Below are 26,901 nucleotides of genomic sequence, written 5' to 3'. Positions count from 1 at the left end.
TATAGAAGCAAATAAAGTAATATACGTAGAGACATCATTAAGAATAAAAGGTCAACTGACTCTGAAATTAGTCAAATTAAGACACAAATATCCCATGGTAGACCAAATGAAAAGAACAACAATGCAGATGAAATAAGTAACTGATGCATAGAACACAGTGTACGAGCAGTACATCCCAGCGAGGAAGTTGAAGAAAGAATAACAAAGAATACATATACAGAAAAAACGGAGAGATTATACCTACTTCAAGAACACTCAACTGTTCGGGATGAATGGTAAGACGGACAACAGGGCAGACTTCGGTGTCTACCTGGACGGTCTGCCACGACTCTCGGCGAGCGAGGCGGAGTGCTGCGAAAGGCCGATAACAGCATCGGAGATACAGGAAGCGATGAAGAGTTGGACGAGAGGTAGATCGCCAGGTTTGGATGGTCTGCCGTACGAGCTCTATACTTCGATGCCAGACTTGTTTGCCGGCCTCTTAGCAAACGTCTACTGCAACCGACAGCAGAATGGGAGAATTCCCATTTTTGCCTGTCGAGGAGCGTGTGGCACTGCTGAGAAAGGACCCAAACAAGGGAGACGTAATAGAGAATTTCAGGCCCATCACTCTGCTCAACGGAGAGTTGAAGATTTTGGTTAAGGTGTTAGCCAAGAGGTTGGCGCTTGCCGTGGACAAGCTGGTTGGAGAGGCGCAAACATGCGCCATCCCATCCAGGACTATTCATGATAACCTCCATCTCACGAGCTACATCATAGAGAGGGTGTGTAATGAAGCTGGCATGGGTGGGGCTCTGATCAATCTAAAGCCTCTCATGGGGTCGACCATCAATACTTGGCAGCTATCCTCAAGGCAGCCAGTGTCGGTCCAGTTTTCCGCGGTTGGATCGCTGCTTTGTACAGAGGCTTCTGCTCGGTTGTTCGGGTGAATGGTCATCTGTCGGAGCCATTTAGCATCTTGCCGTCTCTCCTCCCTTCTGTATGTACTGATTCTTGAGCTAACACTGCAGAAGTTGGAGACTTTGAGGAGTGCCCCGAATGATCTAGGATGTGGGAGAAGTGTGTCTGCTTACGCTGATGATGTCAACGTCATAGAGTCGAACCACAGACGTATAGATCTGATTGGCGAAACTGTACAAGAATATGAAGCGGTGACATGAGCAAAAATTAAAGCGGAGAAGTCAGTGGGCTTGCAACACGGCACCTGGAGAGGCAAGTCCGTGCCGTCCAAGTTGCTCGGAGTCTGGTTTGGTCCGGACGTCCAGGTGGAGAAAAACTGGGACGAGGTGATGAGTAAGGTGGCAAATCTCACTCTGAAACGGGCCGAGAGGAAGCTGTCCCTGAAAGGTCGAGCGGAGGTGACGAATGCGTAGATTGCATCCGTCATCTCTTACCGCTTGACTGTCGTCCCTTGTCCTATTTGCTGGTTGACCAGGCTGGTGCGCTTACTCTTCCGCTTTCTGTGGAAGGGGTTCGTTCTACTCGTCAGGCGCTCCATCTGCTGTCAACAGCCGCTGAATGGAGGCCCGGGCATGCCGTGGTTGCTGATGCGAAGGCATGCGCTAAAGTTGCGGCATCTCCAGCGTTTCCTTCACGGTGAGCAGATGTGGTCACCGTTTGTAAGAGACACTTTTCCACAGCTCGTCTCTTCGACTGAGCTGCAATCTTGGATTAGGTGTAGACCGAGGAAGGGCGCTTGGCACCTCAAGTACTGTCAAACGCTCATAGCCCTCCACCAGGTGAGCAGTGCGGTCGGTGGTAGTTCCACTCTAGCGTTCTATAGAGGGTTAGCGGAGGGAAGGTGCGACGACATTCTCGGGGAAACTCTGGGCGTAGATGAGGATCGACTAACCAGTCTGTTTCGGAGAACTTTCGGGCCTGAGCCTATTGATAACGTCCAGAAATCCCTTGTCTGGCAGTGCTACCGAAGGGTGCTGCCTGTTCGGGATAAACTTTACAGGCACGAAAGTGCCGACAGCCGGCTCTGACCGAGGTGCACCTAAAACGATGAAACCGTTTTGCACACCCTAGTCCAGTGCCCGAGTATTGCTGACCTGTGTGTTTATGTCGACCACCTGCTGTCGCGTGTAGGACAGATCCGGCTATCAGCTGAATCCATTGTGAAGATTGTCCCGCCGCCCTATTTTGGCCGCGAGGGGCAGACGATTTTTATTTGTCTAGTGGATGTTGCGAAAGTGGTAGTATAGTGGACCCGTTTGAAAGGGTTAAAGACTGACACTTTCCTCTTTGGCCAAGCCCTCATCAACTTTTTCAAGTTTCACTTGAAAAGGAAGTTGAGGGTAGAGAGAGAAGTGTTGCCTTCTAGTAAGTGTGTTCTAAGGTTGGTGAATGTTGGAAGAATGGCCAGTGTGAAAGGACCAATTCTGAGCGTGCACCTGTAAAAAGGGAATCAAAGGAGAAGGGCTCTTTCCCTGTTGTTCAACCTTCCGTGGCTTTTGTGGGTTTTTCCTCGAGGACCTTAAAGCGCCTACCCTATTGGGAGTTTTATTGTGTTCAATTTTAATTGTTATTTGTATTGTTTACACGCTGTAAAACCCATTGTAACGTCCTGTTTTTGTGTTTTATATTGTTGTATGCCTTTTAATATTATTCTATGTGAGCCCTTGAGGCTAATAAAAGAATAAATTATTATCATTATTATTATTATAGAAGAAAATTATGAGAGACTGCAGAATTGTACATCTTCTAAGTGGATGAAACTCATAAGGAGCGTAGAAGCACTTGTGTTTCATATGGGCAAGAAATAGTAGGAGTGAATAAATAAATAAATAAATAAATAATAATAATAATAATAATAATAATAATAATGTAATGATTCTCAAAAGGGGAAATCAGTAAAAGCTATGAGATTTGAGGAGGCATGCTATCACCAAACATCAAGACGAAATATGTGCTAATGAAATTAGCATGCACTACTGGCTCAAGTGGTTTTGGTCGACACAATACTTTTGACCAAGGCTGTAGATACACAGGAATATACAAATATGCAGCCCTACATAGATACATACCCACATACATAAATAGGTACACTCATGGGAATATGTAGATATACACATGGGAAAATATGGCCATTAAGACAAAGAAGAGAGCAGTAGAGATTCCACTTATTCTTTTGAGCACTTCTACTGTCTATGGGTTTCGATAGAAAATTATAACTATATGTGTGTGTGTGTGTGTGTGTGTGTACTCAATTCATGTAAACGAACAATAAAATTAACAATAACAAACAAGAGGACGTGCGCAAGGAATGTATTATTTTGATGCTCAATAAATGTATATAACACATTATTGCTTTCTATTTGATATATATGTGTGTGTGTCTCTGTCTGTGTCTGTACATGTGTGCATGTGTGTCTGTGTGTTTCTGAAATAAACTGTTGTATGAGACATGTCCAGCTACTCATACAACTACGTATTTTCATTGTTAATAATACAATTGTTTTCTGTTTCAATAGGTCGATTGTCAGAGACTCTAAAAATATAAATATAAACATATTTCTGAATTCTGACCTAGTGATAACAATAGTTGACATTTGTCTTCGAATGAAATATTTTGAGTTGGAACCTATCTTTATGGTATGTGAGTATATTTAGGAATATCGTTCATTATGTAACATATCAACAAAACCTGACAAGCATGTCTAACAGTGTAAGATTTGCCGCTAACAATAGTCGTTGATATTCATAGAAGTCTACACATTTGTTCCCACAATGTTACATACCTTGGTAGAAACTGCAAAGTTTCATTACCTATCTTATAGCTGGAATATTTTATTACTTACTAGCAAAAATGTGTTTGTCGACTGCTGATAGTATTTCGGAACTGTTCATTACATGCCACATAACATCCTGTAAAATAAAATATGTTGGGTTGTCAGATAAATTCGCTCAATTTTACAATGTTATTTGAATTCACGCGAAAAATATTTTTATTGAAATAATACAACTACTCAACCAAATAAAAAAAAGATAGAGTTTCTTTTTGTGTAACTCTATTCTTCCTCTATGACTTTTTTTTTATTGGCTAATCTAAATAAATTTTACCTTTTTTTCAGACATATGACGATGGAGAGCCAAGTACCAAAAACGAGCATTTTCAACACCTGTTTATCTTCACTTTCAATCAAGGTTTCAAAGCTGCCAAAACAACTCGAGATATTTGTACGGAGAAGGCACTATGATTTTCATACTTCAAGGAGAATCATTCGTCACAATCACTCAATGAATACGGTCCACTGAAGTAATTCAATTGAAACGACCCCACCGACAAATTTGATTAAAAATACTATTCAAAGTCTCGATTGGCAAGTTCTGCCACACCCACCATATTTTCCTGATATAGCATTTTCAGATTATATTTTTTTTCGATTGCTGTCCAACAGTCTGCGAGGCTTTTCCTCCAACAACGGAATGGAGCTGAAAACATGGCTCGATGAATTCTCCGAATCAAGACCCACGGATTTCTATGGTCAAGGCATTGACAAACTAGTGGAACATTGGTTAGAAGTTGTGAACAATGAAGTATTCACTGATTTGTTAAAATTATTGATGAAAGATAAGGATTAAAATAAATGGAATATAAATGGGGCGGGAGAACGAATTAATTTATCTGACAAACCTCTCTGTGTGTGTATGTGTGTATGTATGTATGTACACACGCATACATACACATATATGTGCATACGTATATATATGTTATGCATATTTGCATATGTATGTAAATAAATATATGTATATATCAGTGTGTGTGTGTGTGTGTGTGTGTATGTGTGTGTGTGTGTGTGTGTGTGTGTGTGTGTATGTGTGTGTTTGTGTGTGTGTGTGAAGGTATAGAATGAGAGTTGCACTCACGATGGTTTAATCCTGGTTTCGATTCTCTGATAGGCGGTGTGTTTTGTTCTTGAGCAAAACACTTCATTTCACGTTGCACCAGTCCACTCAGCTGTAAATGGGTAACCGTGCGACAGACTAGCGACTCGTTCAGACAAAGAGTTGGCCTGCCTAATGCGAGGAAGCACTTTCGAAAACAGCGGTGTATGACAACATTCGATAGTTTGGTCTGGTCAATGCAGTGATTATATTATCGTTGTTATTTACTTTTAATCTGCACGTTTGTTATAATCGCTTACCGAGACTCACCCAGCGTTCTAGGGTGAGTTAAGGATAAGAGATGTTACAGTATTGTTGAAAGCTTGGAGAGGGCAGGTGGTAGGGGCAGTAGAGAAATATCTTCATGTAATACAACACAAACATTTAAACTGATAGGGTTTATCTAAGGATGTGGGCAGTACTTGTCAGCACAATCTTTTGGAGACATGGTTCTCTTGGGATGTTATCTAGATGTTTCTGACATTCCTTTTTTATCATACCAAGGGCAACTACAATAATAGGCACAGATCTTGCTTTAAGATGCTACATCTTTTGTATTTCAATTTCCAGGTCCTTATATTTAGTTAATTTGTCAAATTTATTACTATTATTATTATTATTATTATTATTATTGAGTGAGAGAGCAGTGCAGGCCATCAAAGTGACACTGGGGTAAAATATACGAAGCCCAGTATACCCACCATGACTACCCGTCTGATAAGGGTACACCGGGCACATGCATCACAACTATATGTGCGCGACATGGTGATCTCATATCAAGATAAACAGTGCATGACCTCGCAGGTGGGGCCCAGTTAGAATTTTCTTCAAGTCGAGTAGCCCATCCCGCTCAAAGGTCCCTGAATAAGGATTGTTTAAGGATGTTGAGCAAAACACCCATGTTTCCAAAGGTGAATTATTCAAACCCCAAAGACAACCTCTCAACACATGGCTATGATGCTCCCCCACTACTTCTGCTCGTGATCAGAGATGCTCATATCGTCAGTCACCAAGGGACATCTTCAACTGGTTAAGGTCAAACAACTGACAAGCAAATCTATGGTATTAAGCAGAATATTTGCTGTAGCCCATCTTTTTATACCAAGACAAAACAATGTACATGATAACACTTCCGATCAATTAAGATCAGAAGCCATGAGAGCCACTGCTTGGTACTGGATCAGGGCATTTATTATTATTATTGTTCAGTAGTTTTATTTTTATAACGTGCTTTCACTTCACTACCGAGCGCAGCTCTGTGCGCCTTGGGTATGTGCTGTGGTTTGCTGTGGTGCTCTTATGTTTACTGTATTGAAAGTGTTTTGCGTAGAATGTGTGCAGTACCCAGTAGTGCAATTGTCTGTATGTTATATATATTTGTAAGTCCTGGTGTTTTTGTTATGTATTTGTCTGAATATTTTTTTTATTATACCTAAGGCACCTACTATGATAGGAATTGTTTCTGTTTTTAGATTCCACATTCGAGTTACCTCTATTTCCAGGTCTTTGTATTTTGAAAGTTTTTCCATTTCTTTTAGAGAAACGTTGTCATCTGCTGGTATTGATACATCAATTAGAAAGCATTATTATTATTATTATTATTATTATTAATATTATTATTATTATTATTATTATTATTATTATTTTCTCTTTATCACAGGTTTTGTTGGAGCTCCTGGAGTCTTGCCTGCGTAGCGGCTTATCCTTCACTCACCCTAGGACGCTGGATGAGTCTCGGTAAGCGATTATAACAAACGTGCAACAGACGTGCAGATTAAAAGTAAATAACAATAATGATAATATAATCACTGCATCGACCAAACCAAACTATCGAATGTTGTCATACACCGCTGTTTTCCTGCAAGAACTCATCTATCTGTTGTGTTATCCTTTCATGGTACCCTCTCAGCTTCTTCATCCAATACCTTTGGACCCCATCCGGTCCTGGGCTCTTCCAATTTGGGTATTTTCTTGACTGCTTTTTTGTTTCATTTCTTTAGTTATCTTTATGTCTTCCTGGACTTCTATATTTCTTAACCTATCCTGGATTTCATACAACCACTCCGCTTCATCATTATGTTCTACAGGTTGGTCCCAGATCCCACCCCAGAATGCCTTGCTTTCCTCTGCATCTGGTATCATTATTACGTGTATTTGCCCATCTAGTTCCTGAAACAGTTTCTTCTGATTTGCTTCAAACAATCTGTTTTACCTGAACTGTCTTTTTCTATTGTCACATCTTTCCAGTTTTGCTTTGATTGCTAATACTCTTTATTTCAATTCTTCCAGTATCACATCATAACCTTTATCTCTTCTATTTGTTCTTTCCAGCATTATTATTACGCTTTCGTTCTGCAATTCCCCTCTTCTCAATCTATCAACTTGTTCTAAATGTTTTTTTAACTTTGTTTCTCACAAATTCGTCTACGCCAGTATGGTTCTTTACCTTATGTTTGTTCTTTTCTTTTGTATCCCACTCTATCTGCAGTAACTATAGCTGCAGTTCAAATAATCTTGTTAGTTTCAGTTATATTTCTCGTCCGGAATAGCCCAAGAACCGAATCTATCTTTTCAGTTTCAACCTTGAGCTTGTGTCGGTCAATGTACTTCAGGTTGGTGGTGGTGGTGGTGGTGGTGGTGGTGGTGGTGGTGGTGGTGGTGGTGGTGGGGCTTTGCTTGATCCTGGTCTTCTCTAATATATCGGCACAGCGTCCTCACTATGTCTTGGTCATCATCGTATTCATGTGATATAGCTCTTCCTATTCTGCTTCATTTGCTGAGAGTACATTTACATTTACACTTTGGTTTACTTCTTCACTGCCGCCTTTCATTTTTCTGTCCTCACTGAACACGTTATCTGTTGGTGAGGTATTATTTCTATCTTCTACTTTCCTTTTTATCTCTTCTATTTCTATGTCTGTTAACCATCCTTTTGCCCTTATTGCTCTTGCTTGCTCGGCTAACCGATGGTCATTTGATTCGTTGTCGGAATCCCTTCTACTGGGCTCACTCCTGATTCAGCATTCAATTACCGTTCGGTTTGCCTCCTAATCCACCTTCTCTGGCTCTGACTTTGTTTACAAGTAGTCGCAGTCTCTGAATGACGACCGGGCCTGCGCTGCTCAACCACAAGGCACCTGCCGAGCGAAAGGCATTCACCTTTGGTTCCAGCCTCATTAACACCATTTGTATTAGACATTTTCACTCAATATTGAGGTATGTGTTTTAAGATTAGCCACTAACTGGTACTTTTATCGCCTTAGGGTGGAGGGCATCATACATTGTCATTGTCCTTCGGGTCATGCGATCGAGTTGGTTAATTTCCGCTTGTGTCCATTTCAGGATGAGTACACTATAGCAGACTACAGCAACCACTCATATGTTGATGATAGTCACAAGGTTTCTTGAGTTTTGATTTCAAGAGAAATTTAAGGCGCTTCAAATATGCAGTGATGACCTTGTTTTCATTTCTTTATGCAAGATATTGTCCAGCTCCAGGATCTCAAGGTACTTGTACACATTATCATCCAGGTCTTCCATTCTCTCTCTATGCCCTTACAATTTACTATTTTCCCCCGCTTCAAAATAAGTACCACACACTTCGAGATACCGAATTCCATCCCTATATCCTTGCTGCACATTTGCACAGTCTCAACCAGCCTCTCCATTTCAGGCTCTGTTTTTGCGAACAGTTTTAAATCTTGCATGAAGAGAAGGTGTTAAGACGAGGTCCATTCTTTCTCAGCTCATAGTGTGCGTTGACTACAGAAAGTGGGATCAACGCTATAACAAATAACAGAGGTGAACAAGAGTCTCCTTGGAAGATACCTCTTTTGATTGTTACCTCAGCTAAGTGCTGGTTGTTACAGGAAAGACGCGTTTTCCAACTAGGCATGTTGTTCTTAAAAGTGCACACACGTTCTCAGCTATGCCACACATGTCGAGTGTTTCTAAAATCCACGAATGCAGCAACATATCGTAAGCCTTTTTGAAGTCTATCCAGGTCATGCATAAGATTTTTTTTGCTACCATTTACAGTTCTTCATTATAACCTTGTCTAGCACAAGATGGTCCTTGGTGCCCTTAGATCCTTTTCGTCATCGCTTTTGTTCTGCTGGCAGTAGATTGTCTTCCGCAAGGAACGTATGTATTTTCCCTGCGAAGATAACTGTTAATGCTTTCCATAGGAGGTTGAGGCAAGCAATAGGTCGGTAATTGCCAACATCATTGCCCATTGACCGATCTTTCATTAACAATATTGTTTTACCCTCTACCATCCACTCCGGAACTGCACTGCTCTGTAGGCAATTGTCTAATTGTAATGCAATTCTCTTGTGTTGACCTAAATCACTTGAGCCAGTAGCCTTGAATTCCGTCTGGTCCTGCCGCTTTCCAGTTTGGCAGTTTTGATACCTGTGCTATGACATCTTCCGCTGTTATGCGCACATAGCCCTGTCGTGGAATCTCCGAGTGATGGAATTCAGATCTCACGGAATGAATCCACCCAGTACCGTAGTTGTGGGAAACTTCTTGCCTCCAGATGTTATTCCAAAATTGGCGAATTTTTTCTTCTTCATGAGGTGTATTAACTTCTATAATTCCTCCTAAGCTCTTAAAAACTGTCTCTGGTTATTTGAGAATAACCTGCTGGAACTGCGATATGCGATCACTGTAGCGCTGCACCTTTAATATTTTTGCCCACACACATTGTTCTAGGGTTTCGATGACAGTTTTGAACCCTTTCTTTTCTGTTTGGTACTTCATGTCAAGATATGCCCTTGCACTTTTTTCCATTGCCTTTTGGATACCGCCACAATACTGGAGGTGCATAAATTGCACCAACAAAATTGGACGGGTCAGGGATTGGAGTTCCTCATTCAAATTGAACAAGAAGCCCTAAATTCTATCCTTGACTCTATAAACTTACAGGACGGCTCGAGACTACACGTGGCCGTTGGGTACAGCTCGCATTGTAAGGAGAGTACTGTCTCTTTAAGACACAGGAGAAAGCACAACGAGAAACATTTGGCGAGAGTCTTTTATAATAATAATAATAATAATAATAATAATAATAATAATAATAACAACAACAGAAAAAAGATGGTATAAACACACGCCAGAAAAGGTCACAGAAAACGAGAAAGCAACCATACTTTGGGATATGCCAATACACACAGATAGAGAAATTAAGGCAAATAGACCAGATATAGTTGTCTAAGATCATGAAGAAAAAAAAATGCTTTCTAATTGATGTATCAATACCAGCAGATAACAACGTTTCTCTAAAAGAAATGGAAAAGCTTTCAAAATACAAAGACCTGGAAATAGAGGTAACTCGAATGTGGAATCTAAAAATAGAAACAATTCCTATCATAGTAGGTGCCTTAGGTATAATAAAAAAATATTCAGACAAATACATAACAAAAACACCAGGACTTACAGATATATATAACATACAGAAAATTGCACTACTGGGCACTGCACACATCCTACGCAAAACACTTTCAATACAGTAACCATAAGAACTCCACAGCAAACCACAGCACATACCCAAGGCGCACAGAGCTGCGCTCGGTAGTGAAGTGAAAGCACGTTATAAAAATAAAACTACTGAACAATAATAATAATAAATTTGGATTAGAAAAATGTGCCAAAGCAACCCTGAAAAGAGGAAAACTAGTTAAGAGTAGCAACATCACACTAGATAAAGCCAATGAAATAAGAGAATTAGACGAAAGCCAGCCATACAAATATTTAGGAATCAATGAACTAGATAGGATACAACACAAACAAATGAAAGAGAAAATAAAGAAAGAGTTAGATCAATACTAAAACAGAGTTCAATGCTAAAAACAAGATAATAGGTATTAACACTTTAGCCGTCCCAGTTATAAGTTACAGCTACAATATCCTTAACTGGACACTAAACAAACTATCTAAAATAGACAAGAAAACAAGAAAAATAATGACAAGATCTAGGATGCACCACCCAAAATCTGACATAGAAAGGCTATATATACAACGTAGAGAAGGTGGTAGAGGCTTTATACAGCTGGAAAACTATTATAAAATAACCACCATAGGACTGCAAAAATACCTACTTCAGAAGCAAGGAAAACTAATACAAATAGCCACAAAACACGAGCAAAACAAAAAAGTGGTTTCAATATTTAAGGAAGCTGACAAATACAAACAAGAAATCATACTACCTAATAAATACGCAGAAGAAGAAGAAGAAGAAGAAGAAGAAGAAGAAGAAGAAGAAGAAGAAGAAGAAGAAGAAGAAGAAGAAGAAGAAGAATAAGAAGAAGAAGAAGAAGAAGAAGAAGAAGAAGCTATAAAACAAATGAAATCCAAACTAAAACTAGAACAGCAACGGACCATGATAAAACGATGGCAAGAAAAGCCCCTACATGGTAAATACTGGGCTAAACTAAATGCAAAAGAAATAAACAGAGAAACATTCTCTAGAACAACACTGTACAAATTCAAATATATGGTACCCTAGGCATAACACCTACATGAACTTCTAACTTGTTGTCTCTTGAGGTCTCTGTGTGAGACTTGGATCCAACTTGTACAAATGCAAAGCAGAAGTCAAACATAAAATAATAATAATAATAACAACAACAACAACAGCAACAATAATAATAAACAGTCCAGAAGTGTGGTAGAGACATCGATATGGAATTTGGGATTACCAAATGCTCAGTACTTAATATGTAAAGAAGGAAGAAAGCAGCTTGCAGAGGATTGCGGCTACCATCAGGAGAGACCATGGGTGAACCCGACGGTTGTGGCTATAGATATTTAGGGATTTTGGAACTGGATGATATTCTACAAAGAGAAATGAAAGTCAAGGTCAGCGAGGCGTATCAAAAAAGGGTGAAGATGGTGTTGAAATCCAACCTGAATGCCAAAAATTTAATTACCGCAATTAATTAACTGGGCAGTTGCGGTGGTCAGATATAGTACGTCCATCCTCAAATGGACTATGAAGGAAATATCAACACTGGATAGAAGGACGAGAATGTGTTGATGACGATATATGGGGCGCTACACCTTAAAGCAAACGTAAAGGAATTTTTGGAATAAAAACATCTTCTCATTTGTGACTACCTATTATGATTGTTGCCTGTTGGACAATGAAGCGAGTTCCATTACACAGGTGAGATGGGTCAAAATCACTAAGCAACATAATAGGAGTACCCAGTTTTAGCATCAAGTTACGAAATGGCATCCCAGTGGGTTTACTTGTGTTCAGAAATTCAACAGGGTATTGAATAACCTAATCTTGATCGACTGTTGTCAGTTGATCGGAAATTCATTTCTGATGTATCTGTTAACTAGTGAAGACGTTCATGATTGAGTTTATCAACCATTTCATTACCTGGAGCCATTATAGCTCTTTCACACAGCCAGTTTACATCAGTGTAATTGACAAATAAATTAGGAAATACTTTTATTCATAAGATCCCTCAGAGAAAGTATCATTTGATCGCAGGCAATTTCATGTTTCTTGGGTTGACTGTTAATATCTCTTATATTCTTGGGTTGGGATATAGACTACACTGTAACAGTGTTATAACACTACCAAAACTAAATCAGTAACAAACATGTAACAAATTTATATCTCTACTCAACGACTTCTGCTACTGCCTTCGTAAATGCAAATGACACTGTACATCGCACTGTCAGTACGCATACGCCTTTATAAGATTTAGGACAGTTCACTTGCTATTCCACCAAGATATCAGGATTTCACCACAACACTTCCCTTTTTTGAGCTTGACTTTCCTTGGGAGTCAATATTTTTCTTTTATTTATTATATATTTATTACCACCTCTCCTCCCTTCTTTACTTAATTTCCCGAGAAGACATTGGAACATTTTTGTCGCTTTGGTGCTACTTTGCAAAAGTTCTGTTTGTTTTCTTTTCCTAGTCGATGCACTCGTTGGTTCGAGTGTCAAAAATGTCATAAAGAAATTCCATTGGTTCTTTATGTCTTATTTTTTCTTCCGTAGACCTTTTTTCAGTTGGTTTAAATGTCTTTTGTGTTGCCACGTATGGCCTTTTACCATGTACGCTATTTTCCTAAACGTTTACTTATTATACATTCTTCCCAACTTTTCTTTCCATTTCTGTATATTTTAAAAAACACCTTGTCACCGATTTTGAAGTAGTTTATCTTATTTTCAGTGTTTCAGTCCTTTTTTCTTTTCTTCCCGGTAGTAATTTGTCAAACACTGACCTGACTTTCCTGGAGAACATTAGTTCAGTTGACGACATATCTGGTGTTGGGATTAGGTGTTATTCGGTAGACACCTAAGAATTGCATCAATGCAGTATCAGCTAGTAGCTCATTCTTAGATTTTTTTCAGCGCCCTCTTAAACTTGTCTACAAAACGTTCCGCTAGTCCATTCGATCTCGGATGGTATGGCGGATTAGTAATATGCTCCACTGCATGCATTTTGCAAAAGTTAAAAAAAATTTTGAACGTGAACTGTGTTCCGTTATCAAACACTATAGTGTCTGGGACGCCATATCGTGCAAAAAGTTCGTCCAGAATTTCCATTGTTACTTTGGAGGTTAGCTTCATACATTTACATATTTCTGGCCATTTCGTGTAACTATCGACAACTATTAGGGAAGTCTATGTGTAATCTGGACCAAGGTATGTCAGTCTCGGACCAAGTCTGATTTTTTATAGGTGGTGCTTTTGCTGCCAGGGCTCAATCCCTGCAGGCTTTCACCAATTTTTCAATATCCTGTTCCATATTCGGCCAGTAGATGTAGCTCTTCATCAGTGCTTTCATTCTCACGATCCCTGGTTGCCTCATGTGAAATTCTTTAAGCATACAATTTTGCAAAGAAACAGGTATTACCTCTGAGCGTACAAAAGTACGTCATCAAATATAGGATACCATTTCAAAAGTGTGTTACGCTCGGCTACATGAGTTTTTGTATTTGTCTCTGACTTCACTATGTTTTTCATTTTTATTATGAACACATCCTTCTCTGCTTTGATTTTCATTTCCTCTAAAGTGACAGGTAGTTCGCATACTACGTTGCAGAGTAGATTCTTTTTTATTTCGATTTCAGCTTTTAATGCCGCTATTATTGTGTCTTCTAACGGTTTATTGTATTCACGTATCAATCTTGACAGACCATTCCAGTTTTTTAGATGGTAGAAATTCCATCTTAAAGTCATAATTTAGCAGGATCGTCCTCCAGCGCTGCAATCGATTGGCTGTATGTGTGGGGATACCCTTTTTCGATCCGTAAATTGATAACAATGGGCGGTGATCTGGCCGCAGACTGAATTTCCTTCCATGTATGAATTTGTGAAATTTTTTCACGGCAAAAATAATGGCTAACACCGCCTTCTCAATTTGACTGTAGTTTTTTTCAGCCGCCAACTATGAACTTGAAGTATGAGTGATGGGTTTTAGGCCACCATTTTCATACTTGTGTAAAATTACCGCTCTTATACCACTTTCGCTAAGATCTGATGATACTACTGTTTTTAAATTTGGTTCAAAGTGCGATAATGACAGTTCTGATGTTAAAACTTTTTTATTTCTTCGATCCTGAAGAATCTGGCCTGCGACTATTTTTATCGATAACTTGCTCTAGATACTTTATTTCTGGCATGGAAAGTTCGCATTTTTACTCGTTAAGTTTAAATCCATACTTATTTATTCTTTTAAGGACCCTTTTAAAATGTTCCTCATGCTGGCCTCGAGACTCACTTTTTATGAGTATATCATCCAAGTAATCTCTAGCGAAATCCGTATCCGCAAGCATAGTGTCCATCACCTGTTGGAAAATACCAGATGCCACCTTTATCCCAAAAGGAAGTCGACTGAATTTATATAAACCTTTATGGTGTTTATCTTTAATAATTTCGAACATTCCTCCTCGACGTGTAACTGTAAAGTCTAACTTCGAAAAAAATTGTCCTCCATTTCGCAAAAAATTTCCTCTGAACATGGTAATTGATAATTGTATGTCATCAAATATTCGTTCAAGCCTGTTGAAAAGTCAGCGCATAAACAGTTGGTGATGCCCATTCTGGATTATCAATTTTTTCTATAACTACAAACTTTTCAAGTCTATCCACTTCCCCGTTGACTTGATTCAACTCCGCGAAAGGTACAGCTCGATTCGGTTTAAAATCCAGTACAGCGTTTTCTTTCACTTGAAATTTTACTTTTGTCTTGGTGCACCTACCTAATTCTTCAGAAAAAAACATCAGGAAAAATCTTTTTTAATTTCTTTTTTAAAACCTCCGACGCCTTATCTGACCTGACGTAAGAACTGTTTACATTATAACAAAAAATATTTATGGGGAGGTTACCTCCAGTCTTTGCCTAATAGGTCTGTCGTATTTTTTAATACAAGAACTTTTGCTTTCAAAGTTTTTCCATGAAATGTCATTTCACTCATCATTTCGCCCAAAAATCGCAATTGTTTCCTTGAAATACCTTGCGCAATTCTCGAAGTTTTTTTCAATGTAGGCTTTCCTATTTTTCTGCATGTGTCATCGTTAATTATCGTGATATCACTACCTATATGCAACCGCAGTCTCGTATTCACATTATTTATTTTTATGGACACAAATTTCCTTTTTTAGGCCTCGCTTTGCATTTGTATTGGCAATACATTTTTTCTCGAATTTTTTCATTCGACCTTTTTTGTCTCACCCAACAATGTGAATTCTTATGTCCGATTTTTCCATATCCAAAACATTTTAGATTTTTAAAAGGACAGTTTCTTTTAAAATGTATTTCTCCTCACCCATAGCATGGTTTGGGTCTTGACTGTTGTTTTTCTTTTTTCTTATCTGTTACAGGTCGACACATATATTTGAATAATATATGCGTCCTGTCATAAATTTATAATCCTTTGGTTTTCTTCAGCTACTGCCTGTGGAGTTAGCTTCGAATCGTGCTCTAGTTTTGTCAATATCCGAGCCCGTATCTCTGCATCTTTGCTTGCAGTTAATCCTTGTACCAAGATTAGAGATTTGAACATGTCCGGGGTTAATTCGTTTAGTTTAAATTTTTCACATTCTCTGTTTACGATTCCGGCATACGTGACGAAATTTTCGGTTTCATTTTTTTCCAAATTCAACCAATCCCAGCAAATATTAAATAGTGAACTTCTTTCACTGAATATTTTAGATAACGGGTTAATTGTTTCCTCAAAACAAATTTCGGATAGTTTTCTCGGCAGGATGTAATTACAATACTTTTCATGTTCTGTGGGTGATAATTTCCTTAAAAGAAGTCGTACCTTCTTTTCGTCTATCCAGTTTCTACATTCTTCTTCGAAGATTCCTTCATACCCTCTGAAGTATGCAGAAAACGTAATCCCTTCTTCTGGAGTATAAGTAAATTCTTCAATTGAATTAGCAATCCCGTCTGCTGAAAACGTACCTGAAGTGTTTTTGGACCGCTACAACAATGCCAACAACTGTTGATTTTGCTGTTGTTGTTGTAGTTGCTGTTGTACCTGTTGTTGCTGTTTCTGTTGTTCTTGTTGCTGTTGTAGTTGCCGTTGCAACTGTTGCTGTTGTTGTTGTTGTTCTTGCTGTTGTTGTTTTAGTTGCTGTTGCAACTGTACCAGGGAAGCTAATAGGTCTTCCATGCTAAGAACGTCCACGGGGAGTTTCGAATGTCTCGCCACCACTCTTATATCATTGAGTTTCGATATAGACTGCACTGTAAAAGTATTATAACATTACAAAAACTAAATCAGTAACAGACACGTAACAAATTTATATCTCTTCTCAACGACTTCTACGACTGCCTTCACAAATGCTACTAAACACGCCACGCTGTACATCGCACTCTCAGTACACATGCGTTTTTATAAGATTTAGGATAGTTCACTTGCTATCCCACAAGGGTATCAGGATTTCACCGCAACAACATCCCATTACCAATCATTAGAAGCTCGTATGATTACCTTCTAGAAGTACTCTCATGTTGCTTGTAAGATGAAGTTTTACGATTTTTTAAAGCATACATTGACCTCATCAACTTTTGATCCTTTGGGGATAACTGGCAACGTTTAACGGAAATCTCCTCCAAAAAGAATTGTTACTCCTCTCATGAGCGTGCCATCGTTTTTATGTCTTGGAGGTGACAAAAATATCTGGTTTTCCATATGTCCTGACATATGTCATAGCATCTTGTGTATATATATCGAGGACCACCTGTGAATGATGATGGGGGGATTATAAGTTGCTCCATATTTTGAATATCACCATGTGTGCTCAGGGCATCTTAGAGATGAACATAATTTTCAGCCCTTAACTATTTTTGATTGTTACCAATATAGAGGAGACGCTCACTCTCAACTTCAGTATACACACCAACCAAGTATTGCTGAAATAGATCTCGATACACGTGTAATTGATTTGATTGTTCTGTTCTTAACATAAGTTGGTAAGAATAGAAGTCATTTGACAACACCTTTTTGTTTGTAATTGTTTGTAAATGTGCTGCAGGTTCAATCTGTGAAATATTGAAATGATACCCGTCTTGTCCATTCCACAAAATTAGAGGAAACTGGAGAACATCATAAGAAGGATGAGTTTCTGAAACGCGTTTAAAGTTGTTATCTCGAGCACAAATAAGAATATCACGATTTTCATGGCTACTTCATTAGTTGTGGACTCATTAAAACGACGTAAGATGTCATTTACTATAGTTTACTATAGACATAATGAACGCGGAAACACACAGACACTCACAGAACATATACATTCATATATGTATGTGTAGATGTGTGTGTGTATTGAATGTCTGAGGCCTAACGTATAAAAATTATCACACATACAGTCGCACACACATACAGTCTAACAAACATTCACATACGTATAATAAGACAGACACAGAGACCCATATATTCACGCACACCTTCAGCATAAATCTGTCCCTCTGTGTGTGTCTCTCTCTCTTTAGGTGTGTGTGCATGTGTGGGTGTGTGTGTGTCAGTCATCACAAAAATGTATATCCACACACACATACATCGTCACATACACTCACACACACATACTTTTCAGTCATCAGCCTAAAGTACGTAACGAATGCGCAAACACAGATACATTCACAGACCCATACACACGCAGATAGAATATGTGACGTCGTGGTGGTGGTATAAAATGTCGCTTACGATAGTAAACTTATAGAAAGATTATAGTGTTAAATTTTTGAAATGCAAATATGTAAATGAAAATAAAGTTTATTTGGTAGGCGAAAGATTGCCGAATCTTTTGATACTCCATACGTCAAAATCGGCAACTTAAGTTCTCGAATGCATAAGGAGCATACACGCGCACACACACGTACACATACGCACACAGACACATACACACACACACACACACACGTACACACTTATACACATATGTGTATGTATATGTAGATGTGCGTGTGTTTAATTATCTAACGTATAAAAATTATCACACATACAGTCGCACACACATACAGTCTGACATACACTCACATACATATACTAAGACCGACAGAGAGAGAGAGAAATACATTCATACACACCTCATGCATATCTCCGTCTCTCTGTCTGTGTAACTATCTCTTTAGATGTGTGTGTGTCAGTCGTCACAAAAATGTATGTATATTCACACACACCTAGATCGTCACATACACTTACACGCATATACTTCTCAGTCATCGGCCTAAAGTACTAACGAACGCGCAAACACACACATTCACAGACACATACACACGAATGTAGAATATGTGACGTCTTGGTGGTGGTGGTGGTGGTGGTGGTGTTATAAAATGTTTACGATAGTTGACTTATGGAAAGATTGTAATGTTAAACTTTTGAAATGCAAATATGTGGATGAAAGTAAAGTTTATTTGGTAGGCGAAAGACTACTGAATCTTTTGATATCCCATACGTCAAAATCACACACACACACACACACACACAAACTCTGCTTTATATATTAAGATAAGGATTCCAAACAGTTTTCGTCTACTAGATTCACTTTACAAAGCTTTGGTGCAGCATTGTGGAACCGAAAACGAAACCGCATGGCTGCAAGGCGAGCTTCTTAACGACACAGCTAAACCTGCGCCTATATATATATATATATATATATATATATATATATATATATATATATATATATATATATATATATATATATATATATATATATATATATATATATATATATATATATATATATATATATATATATATATATATATATATATATATATATATGTATATATATATATGCATATACGTATGCATGTCTCTTCAATTTTTTATTTATTATAAATTTTCCACTGAGGTGGGAGCTGGTTTCCAACAAAGATACAAGGCTCCATCTTTGGGATGTGGTTAACACAGACAAATTCACTTTTGGAATTTGAGAAAAGTCTTGCATATTTTTACTATTCTACTCACAGATTGGACTTGTAATGTACGAATCAGCCGGCCAATTTCTCTTTCTGAAAATCCCAGTTTATCTAGATTCTCTTTTCAGCATTTACTAACGAAACCTAATGTTACAATTATTATTGGTATGAATATGAATTCATAGCCTGGATATAGAAGCTGGAGGTTTCGAAGCAGCTGTCCATAGGTATCCTCTTTTTCTTTGATTTTCATAGAGATATTTATATCTGCAAGGCAGCTACCCTCTATAACGGTACATATCTTTGCCCTTCTGTCCCAGACAACAGTATCTGGCCTGTTATGCTTGCATTTGACAGACGTTTTGATGGGAAGATTCCACCAGTATTCCTTGAGTTGGTGTTTTTTTTTAATGTATTCCATAACAGAGGGATTTTCTAAGTTTATTTCAGGACAGTCTTTTCCGCGGATGGCATTGTACTGCTAATCACATGCGTAATGTCTTCCTCAGAAGCATGACATAGTCTACACACGCGGTTGCACCTTGGGATTACAAGAGCATCACTGTCTCTCTTGTTCACCAGGTACTTTGTGGCAATCTCCTGTTCCTGGATTGCAAATGCATAGCCTTCAAAGTGTGATGTGATGTAGTGGTCTTGTGTCCAAGAGAGGCTGTGCTTCGTGTCAATTATACTGTCTTCAAGCTTGTGCGTATGTGTGTATGTATGTATACATGTATGTATGTACGTATGTATCTATATATGTATATACGTATGTCTGTGTGTGCGAGTACGTATGTATGCAGGTAGGTATGTAGGTACTACTGTTCCCAGTTTAGATAGGTATGTAGGAACTACTGTTCCCAGTCTACTCTGACCCGTAGTAATAGTACCTGTTAGGGCTCCAGCTATGGGTTAATCGACATATTGGGGCTTGCTTACCAATGCATGTGAAGATTGGGTTCGGGGGACTCCGCGGAAGACGCCTCCATGGTTCAACGAATGGGAAGGCGAATGCAGCAATGCATTCTGTAGTACAAGGAGCAAGATGAGGTAAGTACGATATTTTGACCATCCAGTGCATTTGTCTTTATATTCAGCTGTCTTGCCATGGTCTTAATACTGGATTGAAGATGGTCATGGACAAGAGAGTGAAGTCGACCGTGCACAACTCTTCACTTTAAACAAGGTCACCCTGCATATCACCAGTCATCCTACATCTGCGTTGACATCACTTACATGATCAAGGCTATATACTACCTATTCCATTCACTACTAAGACTCTTAACTACACCCTAATATCTGGTTCATTACGCCCCAAATTCATGACCTTAATTCTCTACTCTTTGTCCATTTTCACTGATTTTGTATGCAAACATACAGGTACAGCCATCTCATTCTTTTCAATAGAATTCACTCGTATATCTTCCTTTCTTTTTTTCCCCACTATCTCACTTTATATATATATATATATCCTTCGCTCCTTTTGTCTCTCTCTTCTTCGCCCTCCTACTCCTGTTACTCTTACTACTCTCTCCCTCTCTCTCTTCCTACCTCACTTCCCTCCTCTCTATACATGTTCATTCTCCTAGCTTAGTAGCCAACTTACCGCTGTAACCATATATATTGAAATATCTCCATCGGCTGTTTCATATTTTGAAATGTTTTAACTGAGGAAGGTCTTACGTAATGGATGCATTTCTTATATATTACGCTGACCTGAAACGTACATATAATTGCTTTCAAAATATCGCTGTTTGGTTTGAATTCATTTTTACAATTTGTAAGAATGAATTCAAACCAGTGATATTTTGAAAGCAATGCACGTTTCCGGTCAGCGTAATATATATCAAGAAATGCATCAATTACGTAAGACCTTCCTTAATTAAAACATTTCAGTATATATATATATATATATATATATATATATATATATATATATATATATATATATATATATATATATATATATATACATAACTGTATAATAATATATCATAATAATGTATATTCTCCGATTTGAACCGACAATTTTTAAATACAGGCAAATGACCGAAAAAGGATGACCGTAGCCAGAATCGAATCCACAAATCAATGCTAACACGGCTCCTTGCGATTCCAATTGGGCCTAACGCTCATCCATCAGTTTCAGCCAAATTTAGTGGATATATGTTTTAATGAATATATAATTGTCTAATACGACATATAATATTTGTAAGCAAACCAAGACGGCTAGCTGGCAGAAACGTTAACATACCGGGCGAAATGCTTAGCGGTATTTCGTCTGTCTTTATGTTCTGAGTTCAAATTCCGCCGAAGTTGACTTTGTTTTCATCCTTTTGGGGTCGATAAATTAAGTACCAGTTGCGTACTGGGGTCGATCTAATCGACTGGACCCCTCCCAAAGAATATTTGTAAACAAACCAGAAATGCTTTGTAAGTGACGGAGACAAAGCTACTATGGAAGACTCATAGTATAATAATAACTGTATGATAATGTATATACAGACTTACAATACAAATACTAACAACAGCAGATCAGAAGAGAATAAAATACTTTTCGCCGTTATTTGAAATACCAACGCACCAACAAGTATTATGATATTGAATCACAAGGACAGAATTATGGGTAGAAATATATAGTGCATGTTGAATCACATTGTTTTATTTTTTTCATTTTATTCTTTAATTCTTGTTTCAGTCATTTGATTGCGGCCATACTGGAGCACCGCCTTAAAGGGGTTTTAGTCGAAGAAATCGACCCCAGTACTTTATTCTCTGTAAGCCTCTAGGCTTACAAAGAGTAAGTATTCTATCGGCCTCTTTTGCCGAACTGCTAACTTACGGGGATGTAAACACATCAACATCGGTTGTGATGTGATGGTGAAGGGACAAACACAGAATCAAAGACACACACACATAAATATATGCATATACATATATACACACACACACACGCACACGCGCACACACACGCGCACGCACACACGCACACACACACACACATACACACACACATATATATATACGACAGGCTTCTTTCAGTAGTTTCCGTCTACCAAATCCACTCACAAGATTTTGGCTGATCCGCGGCTATAGTAAGAGACACTTGCCCAAGGTGCCACGCAGTAGGACTGAACCCGGAATCATGTGGTTGGAAAACAAGCTTCTTACCACACAGTCAACCGCACATCCACGCCTGCGCCTATATAGCTGTCTTTAAGAAAATGAAAGAATTGGATCAATAAGAATTACAAATCAATTGTGATAAACAGAACTTGGTAAGAATAGGTAGTGTACTTACGGCAGTTAGTTGGCAGCAGTGTATCTCGTTCCGTAGTCGTACATGCACCTTCGTTTTTATTCAGCAGACAAGCATTGTAATCCCTACCATGAGAAAGAATATTGACACACTATAACATGTAAATTTCTAGATTCACTATTCTGAAAAACATTATTGGTGAACCGCTAAGATTTTCTTCCTCAGACTGATACTTTTATTACTTTTAGGAAAAGAAATGTGGTATATGAATTCTAGAAGAGTCTTGATCCTGGTTTAGAGACTGGTATTTTCGGTATTGGTGAGTAATTCTTAAAATAGAGCAGAAAAATATACATACATCCATACATACTTATCCTTGATGACATCCCACAATGCATTTGCAGTACGTGTAAAGATCCTAACATGTCAGCTTCATCTATCTGGTTTGCAAGAAAATGCAGTCTTTTTACAACAGAAAGAACATGTATTTTATTCAGAGTTAAGTACTCAGGAAACTATGTAAACATTAGAAACGAGTGTCCCAACATCAATACATTTATTTTACCCTATTGTAAAATTTCCTCATCAACACACTAGCAAGGAAGCATGACACTTCCTTGATCCAATATTTTTCTAGCACCCTCTGCAAAACGGATTTTTCTATATTTTTCTCTCCATTCCATGCCTACATCTAAAACAATACATTCATACCGGCAGCCCGTCAGTACAATGCTAAAAACGACAATTAAGACTGAATATTCTGATATGGATACTAGCATATGCGCTGATGTGGCTATGTAGTTGTGTATGTGCGCGTATGCAAATGTGTGAATATGCATGTACGTATGCAGGTGCATATAGATGTGTGTGTGTGTGTGTGTGTGTGTGTGTGTGTGTACATTGGATATGAAGATTACGCAGGTCTGCGAAATGGAAAGTTTTGAAAACTATTTTGATAATTGTGTTATTTTATATATTTTTGTGGTGCTAATTCGAAATACCGAAAAGGCTTTTTCCTGTCACCTAACGTTTTCTCACAGTTCAATCATAAAATATACCCTAATTTGGAGGTAAATCTACATATGGTAGGGCAAAATGAAACTAATAACAATGAATTTAGTACTTTTTTTTAAACAAAATAAAATGTCAGAAATGCAATTGAAAGGTGAGAAAATAGATTTTTACAAGGGTTCCATTCATTTTTAAAATTTTGGATTCTGCACCTCAAAATCTTGGGAACTATGCCTGGAACTCCTTTGCTTGTGAGCATTTGTTGATTCACGATGCATCATCCAGTAGTAGTCGGCCATCATATTAGTATTCTATCTTCCCTCACATCTTTTCATCTCCTTTATGTCTTGATGAAACCATTTCCTCTCCTCACTCACATCTCCCAGATTTTCCGGAAAGAAGTCCAAATGGGCACGTAGGAAATGAACTTCAATACTTATTTTACATCCTAAGGCCTCAAACTTTTCCAGCATTCTTCCCACTATGTCTTTGCAGTTTAGATCTTTGTGATTACCCAAGAAGATTTTCATTACATCTTTAAAATTAATTCATGCATCTTCTTCAGGATCACTAAGAGAGTTTTCAAAATTTTCATTCTTGACAAGTTTCTTTATATCTGGTCCTATATATATACACCCTCTTCCCCCTTGGCGTCTGATAGAGCAGAAAACTTGCTACGCAAATACATGAAGCTCTCTCTATCCTGTGGCAAATCTACTATTGAAGATTTCCTCGTCATTGTTATTTGTGCCTTCTGACAAAGAACTCATGTGATGTCTTCAATGTTTCCTGGTGTTAATGGGCCTGAAACTTCTTGTCCATGGATACCAGATCACAGATTGGAGATTTGAATAAACAAAGTTTTTTTTACTCTTCCAATGATATTCCTACACCTTACTCGAGCAAAAGTAGCAGTCATCATTGATTTTTAGGCTTCCTCCATATTATTGAACCTCTAAAACGAAGACATCTTTGGGCATTTTATCCAGTGGTTTAGTTCTTCAACACAAACTGAGCAGGCCTTATGAAGGATCTACTTCTTTACTCTTAATTTCACTCCAAATTAGGCATAGAAAGATATCTTGACAAATTCGGTGATGTTTCTCTGACGTTTCTTAGTCATAAACTCTCCACAAATGTAGTGAAAGTGATCCAGGCTTGCTGCACATCTAGAAAACGTCCCCGCTTCAAATGGCGTGGAAGTCGGTAAGGAAAGGGGAAGGGGACATTTTTTTAACAACATACGTTATATATATGCATATCATTAAAGAAACGTTCAAATGTAGCATAATACAATAAAACAGAACTTCTGTTGCATTTCATCCATATCATATAAAAACTTTGTGACGCTCTTTACGTTTGGGAAACAGGCTGATCCCTTGCCGATCGCTTTCCGGAAACGCGTATGCTAGGCCAACCTGTTACCGCCCACTTGAATACTACAGTGAGCAGCATCTCAGCATACTATGGGTCGACGTTCTAAAGGAAGTAGAAAGAACAGCATTTCATATTCGAACTTGGTACCATGTCACCAACATATTTAAATTATTGTTTTTTATTCTACTCCCCTCTCATCTCATTTTTTCTCTTCACTTTACTTTCGACCTCACTTGCTTCTCACCTTCATTCTATTCCTCTTTCCTTCTACCTCTCTCATCTTTTTCTCTCTCCTACCACTTCCTGCTCATATATGAAACTCCAGTCCTCCTGCGTTCCTCATAAATTTCATCTTTTTTTTTTACTAAGTGGATATAAAATTTTACTGTCTTACATTATTTTCTCTCCTGTCATCTGTTTCCTGAGGAAGGACGCTATCTGAAACGTTGGATTTTCACTCCCAATTGCAAGTTCATTGTACTATTTTTGTCTATGTATGTATGTATGTATACATGCATTTATGTATGTATGTATGTATGTATGTATGTATACATACATACATACATGCATGCATGTATGTATGTATGTATGTATGTATGTATGTATGTATGTATGTATGTATGTATGTATGTATGCGTGCATGTATGTATTGGTTGGCAACTTAGTTCCCGCGGTTTTTTTTAAATTTTGGAATTTATTGCGTTTTTAAATTTTGAAATCTATTTTTTTTTTTTTTCAAGAATTCTATTTTTGAATCATTTCGGAATATATTTTGTTGTATTTTCTAGCTAATTTTAGTTAATTTTTGTTTATTTTCAGATCATTAAAATGGAATGTCAAGTTAAGAAAAACGAGCATTCTCGACCCTCCTTTTTGCTTTTAATCAAAGTTCTAAGGCCGCAGAAGCTGCTCACGACATTTGTGCTGTGTATGGAGAGGGTGCCATAGCTGAAAGAACCGCTCGTGATTGGTATGCCAAGTTCAAAAATGCAAATTTTGACCTCAAAGACGCACTTCGTTCTGGCCGTCCAGTTCAGTTCGATGAAGAGCAATTAAAAATTCTAGTCAAACGACAAGGGAACTGGCAGAGAAAATGGAATGCTCCCACTCTGCTATAGAGAAGCATCTTCACTCGATGGAAAAGGTTCAGAAGTATGGAGCATGGGTTCCGCATGCTTTAAGTAACAACAACAAAAATCAACGAGCCACATTCTCCGCTGGTTTTCTTGCTCGTCACTGCTCAACTCATGGACACAAGTAACGATTTCTTTACTGAATCGTTACTGGCGACGGAAAATGGTGCCTGTACATCAATATGAAGCAGCGTAAGGAATGGCTTAGCCCCGGTAAACAAGCGACACCGCGCGTGAAACAAGATCTTCATCCGCGTAAAACGATGTTGTGCGTATGGTGGGACTGGGAAAGGATTATCCATTACGAATTGCTTGAATGGAACCAAACGGTCAACGCGGAACTCAATGTTCAACAGATGGAACGACTTAACACGGCTATTCAAGAGAAATCGTCAGCATGGAGTTCTGCTGCACGACAACGCCCGCCCTCATATCGCCAATATGACTAAGGAAGCCATTCAAACGCATGATTGGGAAGTGCTGCCACACCCGTCATACTCTCTTGATTTGCCACCAACCGATTTCCACCTCTTTCGATCTCTTTCAAATGCTATGCGCGGAGTTTCGTTCAATACTGATGCAGAATTGAGAGCTTGGTTGGATCAATTTTTCGAGTTGAAATCAAGCGATTTCTACCAACGAGGTATTGAAAATCTTGTTGAACGTTGGGAAGTTGTAAACAACAAAGGTAAATAAATTATTAATTAATTAGTTATTATTTTTTATTAAGCCTTTTAAAAACTTTAAATTTTAAAAAATTGCAGGAACTTAGTTGCCAACCTAATATGTATGCATGTCATATTCAGTTTTATTCAAGATTTTTT

General features: G+C 38.2%; 1 protein-coding gene across 1 annotated transcript in view; it reads right to left on the bottom strand.

Moving 5' to 3' along the window:
• Positions 1–26,901, bottom strand: part of LOC106879637 (uncharacterized) — a 209,198-nt gene that overhangs the window by 129,855 nt on the left and 52,442 nt on the right. Inside the window, exons 3-4 of the mRNA XM_089361587.1 lie at positions 22,599–22,681; positions 3,804–3,870 (exon numbers count right to left, since the gene is read on the bottom strand). Coding sequence (XP_089217713.1) covers positions 3,804–3,870; positions 22,599–22,681 — 150 coding nt within the window. The remainder of the gene's footprint in view (positions 1–3,803; positions 3,871–22,598; positions 22,682–26,901) is intronic.

The sequence above is a fragment of the Octopus bimaculoides genome, chromosome 13, assembly GCF_046866305.1.
Source record: "Octopus bimaculoides isolate indiv1 chromosome 13, ASM4686630v1, whole genome shotgun sequence".
Classification (NCBI taxonomy): Eukaryota; Metazoa; Mollusca; class Cephalopoda; order Octopoda; family Octopodidae; genus Octopus; species Octopus bimaculoides.
This window is presented reverse-complemented; position numbering and strand designations above follow the sequence as displayed.